This window comes from Triturus cristatus, chromosome 4_2, assembly GCF_964204655.1.
Source record: "Triturus cristatus chromosome 4_2, aTriCri1.1, whole genome shotgun sequence".
NCBI lineage: Eukaryota > Metazoa > Chordata > Amphibia > Caudata > Salamandridae > Triturus > Triturus cristatus.
In genome coordinates this window covers 42,865,213-42,884,757 of record NC_140586.1, presented here as the reverse complement: position 1 = coordinate 42,884,757, position 19,545 = coordinate 42,865,213, and the positions used below count along the sequence as shown (strand labels likewise).

The following is a 19,545-nucleotide window of genomic DNA, read 5'->3' as shown; positions in this document are numbered from 1 at the left end:
GATTTACTATGGGGATTAACATGGGAAAATGGGACTACCTTTTTTCCTGGCCCCCACTTGAAGAGCTGTGGTGGATGAACTTTGTTTGGGGGAAGTTTCGTGAAGATTTGTCCAATGGCACCAAAGTTATTAGCGAAACAAAAGATACTCTTCCTATTGAAACTCTGACCCAACGGTGGCGGCGGTGTGTACACACACACACATCTTCTCAGACATCTATAATAACATTTGCAAATTTGTTTTTCTTCTGCACAACTACATTCCTTGGCATTATTGCATATTTTCCTGTGTTTTAAAAGCACTCCCATATTGTTATCCCATGCTGCTGTACGCTGCACACTTAGCCTAACTATTCAAGTAAGCTTAACCTTGTTCTTAAATTGGCATATCCAAGCGAGAAACTACAAATTTAGTGAAATCAGCTTTCTACAGCAGCTTTGTTCAAGGTCTTCTCACATTCTTCCCACAGGAGGCGCCAGGCAACTGCTTGTTAATGTCTATCTGAAGTTCTTATGTGATCACATGTAGTTTCCCAGATTATTGCATTGAGAGACATTGTATAAATGTAAAGGAGAAATGTATATATTTTAGAATTATGTGCTCCAACTGATCAGACTGAGAAGCTCTAGTCTGTTGAGATGGCAATCTGCACTTACAAAATGTTTTATGCCTGTTGGCTAATTTTGTATTAAATGTGTGTTAGACTTCTTTGAGGTCTTCTGAGTGTCTGTGTTTTTTCACAGTATGACAAGGGGTACTGCATAGTAGAGGTCAGTGCTCGCCAAGAGAGAAGTAGTAGAGGCTGAACGTTAAAACACACAGGAAGGCGTACTAATACCACCCATATCTGCTACCCATGGGCATCTAAGGTACCACTGAATGAGTGAGTGCTACCAGTTCAAACTTTGAGAAAAGAAGCAAATTCCCACACACATTAATGATGTCACCTCAGAAAAGGGATGAAAGGTGCCATCCTAGATATAACTGGATTTATTATACACAAGACGTTAACAGATTTAGTAATATGGAATGAAAGTCTTATTTTTACAAAAATAAAAGGAGTCCAACTCAGTCAGTGAATGAATCCTTATTGCTCCTCTCAGCAAAAAACCAGAGCTACCAGAAGCTTCTGATGCTGATCACAAGTATGTGAGAAAGGAGTGCCAAGAAGATCTGTTGTTCAGCATGTCCAACTACAGAGCCAGAGTGTCCTTGATTAGCCTCCGCATTGTGGTGGTAACCGAAGTCCCCAGGGAATCCGTAATCTGGTAAGATATTTTGTATAGGTAAGGCTGGACGTCTTTCAGGCCGGTGTCGAAAACATTGTCCACCTCAGACTGGGTGGGCATCTTAGGCAGATATTCATGCCTGTTCATCACCTCCACTATATTGATGATCTTTTCGCCAAGCTTTTCCCCCACCTTTTCCCTGCAGATCTGACGCTCCTGTTCATTGGCGAGGCTGACGACATTGACCTTGATGGTCCACACTTCCCATGGGATGCACTCATCAGAAAAGGGCCAACGGGACTTCTTTTTCTGATAGAACTCCAGGGAAATGTGACCCATTCCATCACTCCCAGAGTTCCGCAGGGCATCCTGGAAAAGAAAAAAAGGTTTAGAACAGCGCTTCCTTGATCCATCTTACCAACATTTAACGCACATACTATTGCCCCTATTAGCAGAAATGAGACTTCTGTGATTCCATTTTACAAGCCTGTTATTGCCAAATAAAACTGCTAAGAAGACTTCTTAGACACTTTTTATAATTTGCTGTGCTGTTTGCAGACAGAAGCCTGTGCACAAAAATAAAAGTCTTATCAGGTAACTTTATTTAAGCAAGGCCCTGTCCACCCATGTCACTGCCAATCAAAACTAACATTTCATTCAGTAAACGGACATGACTGGATTTCAAGGAAGAGATGATCAACTCTGCAGGATTGTTTGACAGGCTTCTCTTTTTTAACATTATATGCTAAATTGAATAGATCTTCTGATGCCTTCAATAAATCATGAATTAAAACATCTTCTGCATTTGATAATCTTTCTTAACAGGGTTTTATTGAAGCACGTAGACAGCCTGCGGATATAAAATCTTTTTATGGACACTAGGAACTCTGTGTCATGTCACAGTCGCTCACTTAAACGTCCTCAAAAAAGGCAATCTGTAATACCTTATTTTTACAGTGGGATCATAGCTCTAGCTATGGGTGTGCAATGGGACACGTAAAGCACCAACCAAAACGTACATCTTACCACGTCCTTATCTTCAGGATGCACTGCAGTTAAACTGGGGGATGAAAAAATTGGAGCATCAGGCTCAACCATATTTGGTGTGATCCCTCAGCTAATCAGAGTAGAAATTGTGTCTTAAGAGAATGCCAAGCACAGGAGACAGATGACAGGAAGAATGTGCTAACAATACACCCAAATATATTTGAACTGATTATTTTCGTACAGGAATGCCTATGCAAAATAGGGCTGGACCCCGTTTAGGAGAAGTGGGCAATATATCTTTGGGTAACTGCGAAGGGCTTGGTTGTTTGATGGGTACATCTACAACGTTCCGTTACAGTCTCCCACAGTTAAATAACTCTTGAATAAGAAGGTAGGAGAGCAAATGTTCATCTCTTAAGGGTGAGGGGTGAAAGGGTCGAGCTTCCCTGAACCACAAAAACTGACCAGAGTTTCTTTTGATTCTTACACTGAATACACTAGCAATGATTCGGTCCAAATACCTGGCTTTCCACTAAAGAATCTGACAGCCCCAAGGAAGATCTCAGTGATTTAAGCCCCCGGAGAGATCGAAACATGGAGGCACTGTGGTGGAGTGTCTTGGTGCAATGCATTAAAGGATTTAGTTATCAATACTGAAATACGGGCCACTGATTAGCACCCCCACAAGGGGACATTTTATATTTCTTTTATGTTAGAAAACTATTGAGTTGAAGGAAAATTAAATGTTGGGACTAACTGATTTGACATATGGAGGACAGATACTTGAACCTCTCTTTATAGATTAACTTAATGCACTGTGTTCTGTCACCACTTACATTATTGATTAGGATTTTTTTGCCTCTCTGTTCTTGTGTTATTGATTAGGAACTTTTCGTCTCTTAGGTATTGATTAGGCATTTTATATGTTTCACATCAATAAAAAGTTTGGGGTTTTACAAAAGATTGTGCAGTCATGTAAGAACTGTGAAAGTGAATAAAAATGCCTAATTAACGGATACAAAAATGAAAAAGAAATGTCAATAAAAGTAACAAGATATGTTATGAAGAAAAAGGTCCACGTGTCGGTTTTTTGAAAAACAAGCTTACAATTGATAGTGAGTGAGGGTTTTTCTCTGTACTAGTTTATTACAGAATGCGCAACAAGTGAAGTGTCAATACTGTACGACCCGCAAACATGACTGGCCTTATTTGAAAACAGATACTTGCCATATTCAATAACCTTCTCAAGGAGAGCTGTAAATGCCAAGTCATCATTAGGCACCATGGGCAGAAACGTTTCAAGGAAGAAAACAGGAACTCCTGAGAGAACCTAGATATGGAGCTATAGAATGCAATCGACATTAGCCAAAGCTCGATCCAGGTTGCTTTGTATTAAACCTCCCGGAGCCATCCATGTGCTACCGAATATCCTCAAGCAGAAGCTTCAAATTAATTTTACATAATAAAGATTATATGTCTCAGGTAAGTCTCCCCAGCAAATGGACAGGGGGTAAAGACAGCAATCCCTCTACAACAATCTGAAGTTAATTGATGGGGAACAACGTCACAGAAGCAAAACAATTTCTTGTTATTTAACCCCAGACATTCAGTGGGATACGGAGTTCCATATGATGCATATGTGCCTTATGAGAGGACCATCAGGATCTGTAGGGTGTAACCTATGTTCCTAAGAGAGAGCAGCTTTGCCCCCTGTGCCTCCAAAAAAACCATGCCCATCTTTCTGAACTTTGACTTGCCTTTCCGATGGTGTACACCTATTCGCCCATCATCTGAGAGGCTAAGGTTCCCAGTATAGCTAAGGCCCTGATTCAGAATACATCTCACTGAAAAATTGATTGATTGACAGGGAATGGAAATGGATCAGCCAGCCTAGCTTGCCTTCCAATGTCAGCATACTACCTTGCATCACACGAACATCCGTATTACCCCATCCCGAAAATAACCCAGATAGAGTTGGTCCGAAAATTCCCACCTTCTTGGGCAAGGAACTGTCACCGCTGGCAGACATCTTTGTCTGTATAATGTATAAAGTGCATTGTCTCATACTGTAGCTCAGCACACTGTTAACTGGGTTCGTCTGGTGCAGTCTGGGACACTGCACCCTATTACGGTTAATAACCTGTTCACAGTGTTGGTGCAAGCCCATTCCTGCAAAAAGTGCTTAAATGAAATGCTGATTGGCTGTTTGCAGACTACAGCTAAGGGGGAACTGGTGGCTACAACTAGTCCTGCATCTCAAAAAGGATTAGAGATCCCCTGCAAGTGTGTGCTGTTAAGTGACTGCACCCACCTGCAGAGGGCTGACTAGGAGGTCCCTGGAACACTCATGTCCCACTTTCAGGGAGCACTCTCAGAGGGCCCCTACTGTGGGCACCTCTTTATGGCACTGAGTCAAGTGTGGCTCCTGACAGCCTCTTCACCTCTGTGCCTGTAATATGCTGTGGCAACAAATGATGGAAGGAATGCTGAATAAATCATTCACCCCAGTCAAGAGATCGGAGTTAAATCTATAGTTCATTTGCTCACCATGCCACCTTAGTTTGTCTGTGTCCAAACTGGGGTGGCATGGTGAGCAGAAACAATGGGTTAAACCCAGATCATGACTGGCGGGGGGGGGGGGGGGGGGGGGGGTTGGGGGGGGTTGGGGGTTGGGTTATGTTTGATTTGTCCAGCATTCCGTCCATCATTTGTTCTTTTGCTTTTGTCGCCCTAAGTGGGAAGGGTATGCCAAGACGTGGGTTCCATGCTCACTGTACTACTGGATTCAAGCTAGCCTGGCTGATGAGGGGTGATACCCCGAAACCGGTCGCAGGATGATTGTTTCCGGACCAGGGAGGATCTAGCTTGGTAGTTCGAGCTGGACTGTTCCCATGGGAGCAGGGTCAAGACTGGTTCGTATATGGCTGGGTCCAAACTGGGGTGGTGTGGTGAGCAAAAAACACAATGGATTACACCCAGATCTGTGACTGGGGTGAATGATTTGTTCAGCATTACATCCATCATCCGTTCTTTTTGCTCGTGTCTGTAATATAGCAGAGGAGCAAATGCAAAGTGTTTCATTCTTTGCATGGCCACGCCCTCATACAAAGGAACACCCCTTGTGATTGCTCTGGGGCTAAATGTGCACTGGTGTGATCCCTGCCATGGAAGAGGCCAAAGTATTCGAAGGGGGGCAAAAAGAAGGTGCACATGCCTAGAGCACCACCAGGGTACTTTCTGTACAACAGCCCTTAGTGGTGACGTTTGGCTGGACTTCAGATCATCCGGAGTTGAAGCGGAGTGAATGTGCCAAACCTCATGCTGCCAGTCAGATGTCTGAAGTCTGCCTGGGTACGACATGACCTGGTTATGGTTGCAGTGGGATACCTGCTACTGCACCCCCATCTGCTGAAGAAGCACAGTACCTGCTGGTTTCTCCACTCAGCCTGTGCTGCTGTGCATGCAGCCATTCATCTAGTTGTAGATCATCCAGAAACTGGTAAAAACTTTTAAATGTACTTCTGTTTTCAAGTAGAACTCATAGGAATCAACTTTTCCTCTCGCCCAGTCCACCAGCATTGAGAGGGGTTCTCAGAACCAAAAGCTGCCAATCTGTAGCTTACCCAGAGCATTATTTGAAGTGGTGCTGCCTTTCAGACAGTTGTATTACTCGGTTTCTGGATGTGTGCTCACTACAGGGACCCATAAACAGTTGTTTACTTCATTCCAATGGTTGCCAGCCAGCACATTCCTCCATCACTGGCAGCCAATGGCCCGTGCTGCAATTTAAGGGTATTGTATTGTAATTGCATTTATATCGCACATACTACCCCTGACGAGGTTTCGAAGCGCTTTTTCGGCGAGTAGCGCGCTACTCTGGAACCCATAAAGGATTAGCGTTGGGCCCCAAGTTGCTGTATGCTCATTTGCCACCATTGTGCAGCATTTCCCTATTTCTTCTGGCAAAGTGTGGACCTAATTCCCTACAGCCTTGCTCAGCCAATCTTGATACCAATACTTTTTTCAAGGGCCCCAGTAGGATTAGACTAGTCATCTGGACTGCACTCCAGGTTAGTAATAAATTCCCTGGGATTTAGTGTGGTACTGCACACAACTGCTTCCTCAGTGGAACCTTGCTTTCCAGAGGTACATGTTTATATTTCAGACATAGTACTAGGGCATAGCCACAAGTACTCCATTACTCACATTTGGTAGTCTCACCAGACCCTTATTCCACCCTTTCACCACACAAAAGCTCTTGATCCCCAAGGCAAAACACGTCTGAGACACAAACATCTAGTCAAATGAACACATCTTGAACAAACTCCTCTGGAGGCACTTACTGGCACCCATACTCCTTCCTACCCCTAACTGGACAAGTCACCACCGAGCAAGAAGAGTAAGTCGCACCCCCTAATATTTCTCTGTATTTTCGCCAAGGGCCCACAGTAATGCAACACAACAACATTGGATGCTGCAATTTAACAAACCCCTCAGCTGTGCAAAGATAACAATGATGTGCTTGGTTTCTGGTTTCTTTTCAGGGCCACATTCTTGCAATATCTGTCTACTGCGGAGAAAGGCAGCACAATTCCTTTTATTTTTTAGAACGTGTGTGGACAATGGGCAGGCACAACACAAAACTCATAAATACCAAGGTGGTTTAATGCAAGATACCCAAAGTCAGCTGTTCACGTGTTTGGGATAAATATTTGTAAGGGGCTTAAAGTGTCTGGAGAGTTCATAGATCGCAACGGTGAAAGCTCCTGCAACATCCTCATGTAGTTTTTGCATAAAAACCCGCATAGAAAATGCACCAAATGTTTTTGTGCATCAAGTCATAGTATCTCTCTAAGGAGGGTAGAGGCAACCAAGAGTTATGTATAGATATTTCTTGTGAGCAATCTTTATTAGAGTGTGGTCATTGTAAAAGTTGAAAACAAAACATTTTGAAAACAAATTGTTACAAGCATGGTAACAGAAGTCTGCCTTCAACATAGAGTGCCTGCTTGGTACTGTACTTTAACACACGAACAACTTTTGTTTAACTCATGAGCGGTCATTCAGTCTGTGCTGTGCAAAACATGGTTGCTGGGGGGTCTGGTAGCTAAGTACATCTCTGAAAGGTGTAGAGAGATCTCTGTCCCTTGGCAGATAAGTAGCACTGAATACGAACAAGACATTTATTTAACTTTTGGTACCACTTAGCGGAGAAGAGTGTCACTATGAACATGCCCGCTTTAACGCAATACTCTGGATAACGCCTCATATGGACAAAAGCAGGCTGCACTCAACTTGTCTCCAGCTGACAGCACAAATGGGATCTAGCACACCTTTTTCAGAGGCAACTGAATTAATTTTGGTAGCACTGTGCTAGCCAGTGAAATGACTACTGGATCGGGCAGTCACTTGCTCATCTACTGGCCAACTCATCATGCATTTAGCAGCCTTTGTGACTTGGTATGAGTGACAGGCTGCCGTAGTGGCTACTTGAACATAAAGTATCTCATCCTCAAAAAACCTTTACTTCAGCTCAGTGGACACAATACATCAGATAAATAACTCAGTAAAACACTTAAGATAATGTTTTATATTATATGGCATTCTATACAAATCTGTCAGGATACATAGCAAAATGATCCAAACGGAGCAGATAAAACAGGGCAAGATAAAATAGTTTATCATTTTTTTTAAAGAAAGAACAGTAAGAAAAAATCCAATCCATCAAGTGAAAAGCCTCTTCTGCCTAAGCCTCCACATATGATTAAAATACAGAGAAACAGCGTAAATTATAAATTGTCTTGTATCACTCCTTAATATTCTAAACACAGTCCTATAATTTTTAAGCCCACATTACCACAGACTGGTAGAATCCACTTCCTTCTAAAACCATTGTAAGCTGGACAGAAGAGTACAACATGCTCAGGCATTTCCACCACCCGGGGAAGAAATGCGAAGAACATGTTGGGATCGGAGTTGTCGAGTTTCCAAGAGGCTGTGAAGGAAGGTATTGGAAGAATCCTAAGTAGAAATGTAACATATAAGGACTTCGCAAGGGGAGGTTCAATTTCCTCAAAAAAAAAAAACCAGTCTGAGGAGGGGTTCCCCTGGGCCGCACATGGAGCATCTGAACCACCTATGGGGCATTCTGCAGATACCTATGGCCAGGGGACACCCGGCAGTTACTTGTTATTGTATGACTACACATGTGCAATGATACTGTTGTTCTGAAAATCAATAAAAATGATTGCTATAAAAAAAAAAAACCAAACAAGGACCGGATGGCAGAATGACGAGATCAAAGAGGTCAGGGAACTAGTGGAATTAGATAATGAGAGTGGAAGAGAGGATAAAAAGCCAATGATTGTGAACCTGTCTGATAGGCCAATCTCTAAAGAGGAAGCACTAGTTTCAAGTAGGGGACTAGGTTTCTGTCCGAATCAGATGGGGAATGACATTGATGTATTTGTTGATCTATCTAAATTTATCAGACATTTAAAATTGAAGGATCACTTTGCACGAAATGCGCCCATTCATGTTAAATCCATGCAGGATTATACTCCATCTACTCATACTGTGAATGAAATAAATGTTTTTCAATCAATTATGTCTACTGAGTATGAAATGCCTATTGATATTGAGATGGTCAGAAATGAGTTGAAAATTATGGAGGATGTTTCAATGGATAGTGGTCTTAAACTAAAGTCGAAGTTTGTTCCCTTCGGTACACATCCCAACATTGACACATTCAGGGACCGGGTCACACAAGGACTTTATCAAATATTAGAACATCCTATACCATCTAACCGGAGAAAGTACAACCTTACAGCTGCTGAGAACATGGCCTTAAAAACCCTGAAGTCTGACCCATCAATCGTTATACGTGAGGCGGACAAGGCGGGCAATGTGGTTGTAATGGATAAGAAGAGCTACATGGGGCAAATAGACCGACAACTAGCGGACAGGGCATGTTACACCAAACTTTCAGGGAACCCCATCAAGGCGTTAAGTACTCATATAAATATGAGACTTGTAGAATGGCGAGAGGTTGGTTTAATAAGTGAGGAGGAGTGCAGGTACCTCACAGTCCCCGAACCAGTCTTCCCCTGCATATACATTTTGCCAAAGATCCACAAGGGCGGCCCCTTTCCACCGAGCCGCCCTATTATTTCTGGTGTTAACTCACCTACGGAGAAACTCTCCGAATACGTGGACCACTATATACAACCCTTAGTACAAAATCTACCAGCTTACATTAAGGATACTAAAGATATCCTGGGTAAATTCGAAGGATTAAATTGGTCTGAAACCTTAATGTTTGTGACCCTTGATGTAACGAGCTTGTACACATGCATTAAAAAAGAATTTGGGGTGAAAGCTCTTCAATTCTACTTGGGGCAAAGGACGGCAGACCATTATACACATAATGAGGTCTTATTGGCGATGACAGATATCATCCTGTCAAAGAACTTCTTCCTCCATGATTCCGAATGGTTTCATCAAATACAGGGCACAGCAATGGGCTCCAGGTTTGCTCCCGCCTACGCTGGGCTCTTCATGGGCTGGTTTGAGCTGGAGCATGTCTGGGGCCGTCATGCGGCACAGTGGCTTTAGCATGTTATTTTCTGGGGCAGGTACATCGATAATGTAATCATGCTTTGGGATGGGCCTGCCCCTGTGCTCATGGACTTCTATTCCTATTTAAATTACAATCCATTCGTTAGATTCACCATTGATTACAACAAGGAGAAAATTAACTTTTTGGACATCACTTTCTTCATACAGAATAATGAGATTCACAGTCGCACACATAGAAAAAGTACCGCCTGAAACAGTACATTACATTTCCAGAGTTCACACCCTACGCATGTCATTAGCAACATCCCCCATGGGGAAATGATCCGCATGAGACGGAATTGCAGCACTGAAGATGATTTTCTACTTAATGTAGGGGAAACAAAGAGACGTTTCCTTGATAGAGGATATCCGCAGGATACGCTTGATAAAGCACATAACAAAGTGATGAAAATTCCTAGGGCAGCCACCCTGAAAACCAATTAGAGAGACAGAGAAAAGGTAGCACCAATTGCATTCAATACACAATATAATGACCATAGCAGTAGGGTATACAATGTGCTTAGAAAACACTGGCACTTATTGGTGGGTATACCCTGCCTTATTAACATCCTGACTACCAAACCAAAGGTGACCTATAGGAGGGGACAAAATCTATGCAATATATTATGTCCCAGTTATGTGACCAATCCCAAAACCCAAACCTGGCTTAAATCAACCATGAGAGGGTTTTACATATGTGGAGAGTGTAGCGTTTGTAAACTTGGCAGGAACAAAACTAAAAACTTCTGTTTCAACACCAAGTGTAGATATACAATAAATCATCTGATTAATTGTAATTCAAAGTATGTGATTTACATCATGGGCTGCCCATGTGATAAGATCTACGTGGGCAGTACCAAAAGAGCTCTAAAAATCAGAGTACAAGAACATGTAAGAGCACTTCGAAATGGGGATCTTAAATATCCCCTCACCTTTCACATGCAAGAACACCATAAGGATGATGAGGACTTATGGTTCATGGGGATAGACCATGTCCCGTTTCACCCTAGGGGAGGGAACAGGGAATTGGCCCTGAGAAAGAAGGAAGCAGGTTGGATCTGTAGACTGCGCTGTGTTGAACTGGGTCATAATAATGAAGATGAAATGCATTACTTCCTGTAAGCTTAATATCTTATTACTTTTATTGCTGTAAATTGAATATCCTGTGATTACCATCTGTCATCTTCCCTCCGCATTTAGTACCTTTCCCACTCAGTTTGTAGGATATATCTTCAGGCACTGAGTTAGAATTTGTTTGCCAAAGGGTTGTCGTTTTGTTAAATCTTATGAACGGTGCTATATCTTATACATTTGGAGTATAAATTAGTTTTCTACCTGCTAATGCTTTAATGATAAGACTTGGATACAACGTATACTTACCATTCTGTGACAAATATTGAACTTGACAGTTGAGTGAGGATTTACTACCATAGAAGCCTGCTATCTTTATGCCCTCCTTCCTCTTGCTCTTTCTTCCGCCCTACCTTTTGCTTTTACTGTGGTGACTGCTCTACTTTGTTATTCAAGACTTTACTCTATGTCAACAATGAATGATATTTATATAACTTTACCCTGTAGGCTTCAAACAAAGGTTGGTCCTATATTCCTTGACAGTTAGACTTTCCATCAGTATTCCTAATTCAACATTTCACATTAAAATATCTTCTTGTTGTGGAGTATGCTAAATGATCTCTATGGTCCATAAGCAAGTATTTCTTGGATGTGCACTATGTATATTGCATTTCGGTTTATTTGCACTATTGCAGAATATCGAGAAGGATTGTATTATCCAATGTGGCTCTTTTATGTTTAGATGCACCAATAGGTTACTCTGGAATATGAATGCCGCATTTGAGATTGTTATTATCCATCACATTTGTGGCCTAGACTTTGGTCATTACAAAATGGCCGCCATACGGGAAAACCCGCGAAGCTCTTAGATTTACCTCCCATCTGATTTTCATGAGACTCTCTTTTCTAAGGAGAATTTGATAGCGGCTTAATAGTATAAATGCCCCCATGGATCTATGAGATATATTACAATTATCTTTAACAAATTGGTTATTAGGAATGTCATGATATTGTGGCTTGGATCTTACTTTAGTCCGGTAGAATGTTTTCTAATTGTGCAGACAGTCTCTAGTGTAACTATCAGTAACCGAAATCTCGACAGCATACTGGTCTCACTCCGCAATATATATAGTTTATATTATCTTCGTTTATTCACGTTATTACAGCTTATGTGCTTTACCACTATAAGATGGCCGCCATTATGAAACGGACCTTGCGTCCTTAGATGAGATGCTTTCTCTGACGTCATGTAGGCGTTCTGTTTCCTTGGGTTCCCGGGGCTATTTAAACTTGAGGCGGACTGGAATTGGGTTGCTTGCCGGTTTACTCGTTGACTCGCAATACGTTATACACGCCAGAGATTTCAGCCTTATCAGGGTAAGTTATCTGTAGTGTTATTTTGGGGCTCTCATTGTGCCGTTTTAGCTCTTGAAATCAATCGGTGTACGTGACTATGACATAGTTGGATTATGTATACACACCATATATCTGTGTAGGATACCTGTTTCTTATTACCCGTATGATTGACCTTTCTAATTACCGCTGGCTCGGCACTTACTGACTAGAAAGACCTTGCTGTCTAATTTTAAATTTGGCATGGTCTTCCCTGGATTGTGTCCTTCTGTGCCTCTAACTTTGTCCCTGGACACTTGACGCAAAGTGGGCCACATCCAAATTATCCTGAAGGTTGGATAGTTGTGAATTACGGGATTTTGTTACATCATTGAATATATTATGTATTATTGTTTTTATTATTTGCCATAATTCGGCCGCCATGATTATTGTCTTTAGGGGGTGTTGTCTGTGACCCTCTTTTTGATTAGGACCAAATCTCAAAATATTACGTTCTCATTACAGGTTGTTATTCTTCCTGCCTTATTGGGGTGTTTGCTTATCAAAATTGCAATTGGACGTCCGTGTCTTCTATAATCATAAGAGACGAGATTACTTTTACCTGTCGCTGGTGAGTACGATTCTCTATGTGCAATCCTAGTCACTTGGAACAATTTAGCGTTTGTGCCCTGTGAACTGAACCAGAATTTTTAGTTTCTGACACACCTGACTACATACTACTCCTGTGAATGTTTCCCTCATTAAGGGGCTCTATTAGCTTGCCTAGCGGAATACCGGGTTGATTGACATGCAAAGCATTTACCTTATATCAGTATTTTTAGGTTATAGGAATCTGTATATACTTGTCTTTTTTAAATTGGATCTGATGAGAAAGTTCTATTCTTGTGTTATGCCTATAGGGATAGGTTACGCTTGTTTCTCCTCATTCCGACAAACTCTTTTCCTTGAATTTCAGAGTATTGTGAAGAGGGACCGTACCACGCCTGAAATCTATACATAGAAATAGAACGTGATTATTACTTAAATTGGACTCTCTGTCTCCAGCACGTGTATGACCGTCATTGTGACTTTGACGGCGTTATTGTTTGCCTTCATGTAAGTGTGCAGCAGAATAGGACTTATCATTTTCGTTTGTTTCAATCTGAGTTGAGACCACTCTCTCATAATTATTTTTGATCGTTTGACCGTTATATTTTATACCGTAGATCTTATTTGCTGGGGAAGCATTTCTCCTTGGAGACTTTTCGATTCATAATAACTCACATTGGAGATTGTCTGATTCCATTGATTCTAATTGGTGGGTATATGAATGACACACCTTTCACTGCACTAGCCCTTTCTCTGTACCAGCTCCCTTTTAGACGACCATTATCTGTTTGTTTGTTACTCGTTCTGATGCTCCACCAATATGGGGGTTATGATTAATTGACATGTGGAATTTATACAATTCCCACATATCTCCCTTCCTGTTTCCAATTTTCATGCCCTGTCATTCCTCCTTAATATCAGTCTGCAAATTTTATGTTATATGGCACTCTATCCTACTCACATAACTTTCTTTCTCTTTGACTTCTGTACGTTTCAAATAGCGTTGCTGTTCTTTTAGTATTATCTCCAGCTTCATAGCCCCTTTTGGGCATATACACATTAAAGCTATCAGAAGAAACTAAAAAGACTGGAAATTTCTCTGGTCAATTTTGGTGCCGACTGGCACCTTTTAGACTATATTTTTTGATTTAGAAATTCATTGGGTATTATGTATGACTTGTGCAATGTAAATAAGAATTTTTATATTTCTTTGTCAATCTGTTGGTCTGTCTTTTTTCAAGTACATGGATTGTTGTGTAAGAATACCATTGTATACTTGTTGTAAGTCATGTTCTTAAATTTGTATATTGTATTTGCTTATGTTTAACAGCCCTGAAGAAGTCCTGCAAGGGGATGAAATGCGTCGGCTGTTCTGCGTGTTAAACGCCGTGTGTCATCAACGCGAAACGAAAATGAAATAATAAAAGAGATAAAGAAAAATAAGAACTAACTCAGGAGCTTTCTTTGATGAACTTGGATGTATATAATTTGTCCGTCACTGTTTGTCAAAAGTTGTTCACAAGTGGTGCACCTGTGCTTTGTTTTCAATTGTCTAAGTTCCTCCGGGAATAAGTACTGTGACGGTGGGTACTATTCAGTGTGCACACTAATCCCATAGGAAATAGATGGGTTATCACTAGAGGAGTGCCAAAACAGGTTAGGTGCTTTAAATAGAAGGTTCCACTGTTAGGTCTTTCTTCAACCAAACTCATAACTACCAAGGATGTTTAATGCAGAATACCCAAAGTCAGCTGTTCACGTGTTTGGGATAAATATTTGGAAGGGGCCTAAAGTGTCTGGAGAGTTCATAGATCCCAACGGTGAAAGCTCATGCAACATCTTCATGTAGTTTTTGCATAAAAACCCGCATAGAAAATGCTCCAAATGTTTTTGTGCATCAAGTCATAGTATCTCTCTAAGGAGGGTAGAGGCCACCAAGAGTTATGTATAGATATTTCTTGTGAGCAATCTTTATTAGAGTGTGGTCATTGTAAAAGTTGAAAACAAAACATTTTGAAAACAAATTGTTACAAGCATGGTAACAGAAGTCTGCCTTCAACATAGAGTGCCTGCTTGGTACTGTACTTTAATACACAAACAACTTTTGTTTAACTCATGAGCTGTCATTCAGTCTGTGCTGTGCAAAACATGGTTGCTGGGGGGTCTGGTAGCTAAGTACATCTCTGAAAGCTGTAGAGGGGTCTCTGTCCCTTGGCAGATAAGTAGCACTGAATACGAACAAGACATTTATTTAACTTTTGGTACCACTTAGCGGAGAAGAGTGTCACTATGAACATGCCCGCTTTAACGCAATACTCTGGATAACGCCTCATATGGACAAAAGGAGGCTGCACTCAACTTGTCTCCAGCTGACAGCACAAATGGGATCTAGCACACCTTTTTCAGAGGCAACTGAATTAATTTTGGTAGCACTGTGCTAGCCAGTGAAATTACTACTGGATCGGGCAGTCACTTGCTTATCTACTGGCCAACTCATCATGCATTTAGCAGCCTTTGTGACTTGGTATGAGTGACAGGCTGCCGTAGTGGCTACTTGAACATAAAGTATCTCATCCTCAAAAAACCTTTATTTCGGCTCAGTGGCCAGTTTGCACACAAAACATCAGATAAATAAATCAGTAAAACATTTAAGATAATGTTTTATATTATATGGCATTCTATACAAATCTGTCATGATACATTTCAAAATGATCCAAACGGAGCAGATAAAACAGGGCAAGATAAAATAGTTTATCATTTTTTTTAAAGAAAGAACAGTAAGAAAAAATCCAATCCATCAAGTGAAAAGCCTCTTCTGCCTAAGCCTCCACATATGATTATAATACAGAGAAACAGCGTAAATTATAAATTGTCTTGTATCACTCCTTAATATTCTAAACACAGTCCTATAACTTTTAAGCCCGCATTACCACAGACTGGTAGAATCCACTTCCTTCTAAAACCATTGTAAGCTGGACAGAAGAGTACAACATGCTCAGGCATTTCCACCACCCGAGGGAGAAATGCGAAGAACATGTTGGGATCGGAGTTGTCGTGTTTCCAAGAGGCTGTGAAGGAAGGTATTGGAAGAAGCCTAAGTCGAAATGTAACATATAAGGACTTCGCAAGGGGAGGTTCAATTTCCTCAAAAAATTACTCAAGATGGTAATCCGCCTTAAACTCCAAGAAGGAAACACTGAGGGATCTAGCCCTATGAGAATGTAGGGTTAGATTCTTAAAAATGTGCCAATAGGCCCCTTTGAATTCAGACTTGAAGACCAAATAAATCGATTAATTGGCTTGAGGGTTCTACTGTCTAAAAAGCTCCACAGTTCTCCACCATACAATGCTGCCCCTAGGGCTGGACATTTGTAGATCTCAAAAGCTGATGTGACTGGGTGAAAGGAGAAGCCACGATGAGCCTGTAAAATACTCCCACAATATTGCTCAAGCTTGAGCCTTCACTTTTGGACATGGGATGACCAGTCAAAACCTTCTGTAAGAGTGACCCTCAGATAGTCAAACACCTGTACACGCTCCAGGGCTTCGCCGTGAAAGGTTTGATTAGAACAGGAAGTTGTACAGGGGTTAAAAACCATGTATTTGGTTTTACCGACATTGATCTCCAACCCCTGCTGACTGCAAAAGGACCCAAGGCAGTCCAAGAGTTTCTGAATCCTCATAGGGCATTTAGATAACAAAGGGGTATAATCCGCAAACAGTAAGGCCGGAATCTTAACCCCAGCAAGACACAAAGCAACATCCTCACATATCCTAAATTAAGCTACTAATTCATTAATCTAAAGGACAAATAGGATGGGGGCCAGCACACATTCCAGCCTCACTCCCCGATTTGCAGGAATAGGATCTGTTAGCTCGCCCTGGAGCCTGCATCTTACTTGGGCTTACTTGTTAGAGTGTAATCTGATTAAGACTTTTAAAAGACAGGCAGGAACCCTCAATTCATCCAGGACCTTCCAAAGGGACTTTCTAGGCAAGAGGTCGAAAGTGGACCGAAAGCTACATAAAAGTATCAACTCAACTTTGATAGACAGGTGGCTGCTGCTTGTCTGAGACTTGGCCCCTCAGTATGAAATGAGAGAACATTTTCTGCTGCTCACCTTAAAGTCTCCTACGGCCTTCTTCAGAGCTCTGTCCAGTTCATCGGAGGAGACGCGCACATAGGTGAATTCTATGAAGTCGCAGTCTGTGTCCTGCATGCCCACTGTGCCAATGGAGTATGTTCCCTCCTTCTTATAGTGGAATTTGCCTGTGCTGCGGTGCAGGAGGATGGTGTGCAGCACTGCTAGCATTGCCTCCTCGATCTGCCGCCCTTCCACTGACACTTCGAGCACCTCTGATCTGCAGTTCATCTTGCGGGATGGCTGATAAGGCTGAACACACCTTCCTGTCACATGAAAGACACGAACAGAGGAGAACTTATACAGAATGTTGGTGATAAGAGTGTCCTACTCTTAGCTGCTCCACGTAATACTTGACAAGTGACAGCGGTAAAAAAACATACAGTGCTGGCCAGAACGTAAACTATACAGACACTGCAAGGCATTTGTAAAACAAGCATTGGCAAAGTCAGTAAGTCTAGCCTATAATATGGCAATGATCTGTAGCCATGCTGTATAGCAGCATGGCTAAAAAACAATTTGAGAAAGTGCCATGAGACAGCCAGTGTAACATGTTAAAAAAACAAAACACAAAACACCTTTTTTATAATTATTTTTAGACATGTACTTTCCCATGCCCTTCCACCCCACTCGTGTCTTTCTCTGGTTGGCACAGAAAGTAAAATCTCTAAAATCCAGCAGGAGAATCATTGGAAGAAATCCTACCAGAATAATGGAAATGTATCCCTTTTACGCCACTCCAGAAATTATAAGGCCAATATCGTGAAAACAAAATAAAACAAGCATTGGCATAGCCAATAGGTCTCGCTTTTGGGACCTTATAAGTATTTCGTTATGCAGCACAATTTCCTTGGTGCAACAACACTAACTGTTGCACAGCTAAACACTTATAATGTCCCTAAGACGAGACCTATTGGCTATGCCAATGCTTGTTTCTTGGAAGGTGCCGCGACAGGGCTAAACTGTTCCTTTACATTCCGGATGTAATGCAGACTTCTTAAGAGATAGTTCTGTTAACACATGGGGCGATGCTGTCTGAACAGAGACTGTACTAGACGCCCTTGAACGCTGATCTCCCTGCCTGGAATCCACACCAGCAGCTCAGCGTGATCATTTGTAACTGGACTGTTAAATATTTCCAGTTTACTGGAGGGCAGCGGGGGCCTTACCAGATAGCGTGAATGGCCTCAAATTAGGCACTGCCATTGGGAGTAGGACAAACCCCCCACGATCACCATTTCTGCTCCTACTGACCTATACTACTACTATTCATCTGGGGTCACGCTTAAAGGACAGAGGGATCCTGGTGAAGACGAAGAGACAGTACCGGGGAGAGTGAAAATGGTGAGAAGTGTGGCCATAGATAGAGCGATAAACAGTAGTGGCAGCTGGATTTAGTGGCGGAGAGGAAGACGCAGTGATGGAGAGAGTATACGATGACACGAGAAAAAATTACAGGAATAAATGCATACACAGTAAGAAAGAGGGACAGAAAATGGAGTGACTGAACAAAATAAAGTGACACATTTAAGTAGAGAGGAGGACAAGGAAGGGGAGATAGTGGGAGGGCGGAAAGACGAGTAGGGTGAGAAAGGGGGTACAGGAGAGTGGGAAATGTAGACGGAAAAGAATACAGTGACAGAATGAATAACTGAACGGAGAATAAGGACAGATAGTGACAGTGTGATAGCGACTTAGAAGAGAAAGTGACAGGAGATAGGGTGTCAGGGGGAGCTCACTGCATGTACTCACACCGGTGACTGCTTCCCACACTCTCGCTAGGCCCGGTTTAATCTGCAGCTGCTCCACTGAAGGACAATGTCTGGATCACCGCTTCAGCACTATCCGGGTCCCTCTGCCTCCCCCTGCGCTGCACAGCTATTTAAATATTCCAGCCCTTAAAAAGTTACACGTTGACATTTGTGCGCTGAATGGCGGTATTTAGCTCATTAAAACAAATGTTAGCCACAAAACACCAAGCAATACCATGCTTGGAAGCCATTTTAACCAGGATGAATCCACGAAAAAAAGGAACTGTAAATAGTATTGAAATGGGATGAACAGACGTTTAGGCACATCTTTGTTTTAACTTAAATAACAAAAATGAAACATTCAATTAAAAATACCATAGCTTTTATTCAATGCATGGGCTAAAATGAGCGAAGGTGTGGGATGGGAGAGGATACATTTAGAAAGCTCCATATTAAACATGAAAGTGAAAGCTGATTTCCAGACGGTCTCTTTTTCAAGGGGTACACACACATTGGGCACAGTCGGCAGCAGGCGGAGGTGAGCCGTGGCAGAGATACTGGCGTGAGAAGCAGGCGCGAAAGTGAAAGGGATCGCGATCAAACACGGCGAACGATGCGCTTAATGAGCTTCTGCTCGTAAACTCGCGCCCGCGCACATGTACGCAAGCTAGCATGGTAGCATTTTTTTAAGCCCTCACTACAAGTCTCGCCAGACCAGCGCATGCGCTGGGTTAGGCGAAACCTAAACACTTCTCATCCCCAACAACCAAACCTTGAACACCACCACTGCCAAAAACTATTCAACAC

General features: G+C 42.0%; 1 protein-coding gene across 5 annotated transcripts in view; it reads right to left on the bottom strand.

Annotated features, from left to right (window-relative positions):
• Positions 1–962: 962 nt before the first annotated feature.
• The window catches only part of ATG101 (autophagy related 101), a 28,951-nt gene continuing 10,368 nt past the window's right edge, over positions 963–19,545 (bottom strand). For 4 of the 5 annotated variants that reach the window (XM_085600359.1, XM_085600355.1, XM_085600356.1 and 1 more), the window contains exons 2-3: positions 16,967–17,253; positions 963–1,598 (exon numbers count right to left, since the gene is read on the bottom strand). In XM_085600359.1, the coding sequence (XP_085456485.1) occupies positions 1,194–1,598; positions 16,967–17,218 (657 nt within the window). In that variant the 5' untranslated portion in view covers positions 17,219–17,253 and the 3' untranslated portion in view covers positions 963–1,193. Of the gene's footprint in view, positions 1,599–16,966; positions 17,254–18,739; positions 18,880–19,545 lie in introns of those variants that run through there. The other variant, XM_085600358.1, reaches the window with a different exon arrangement.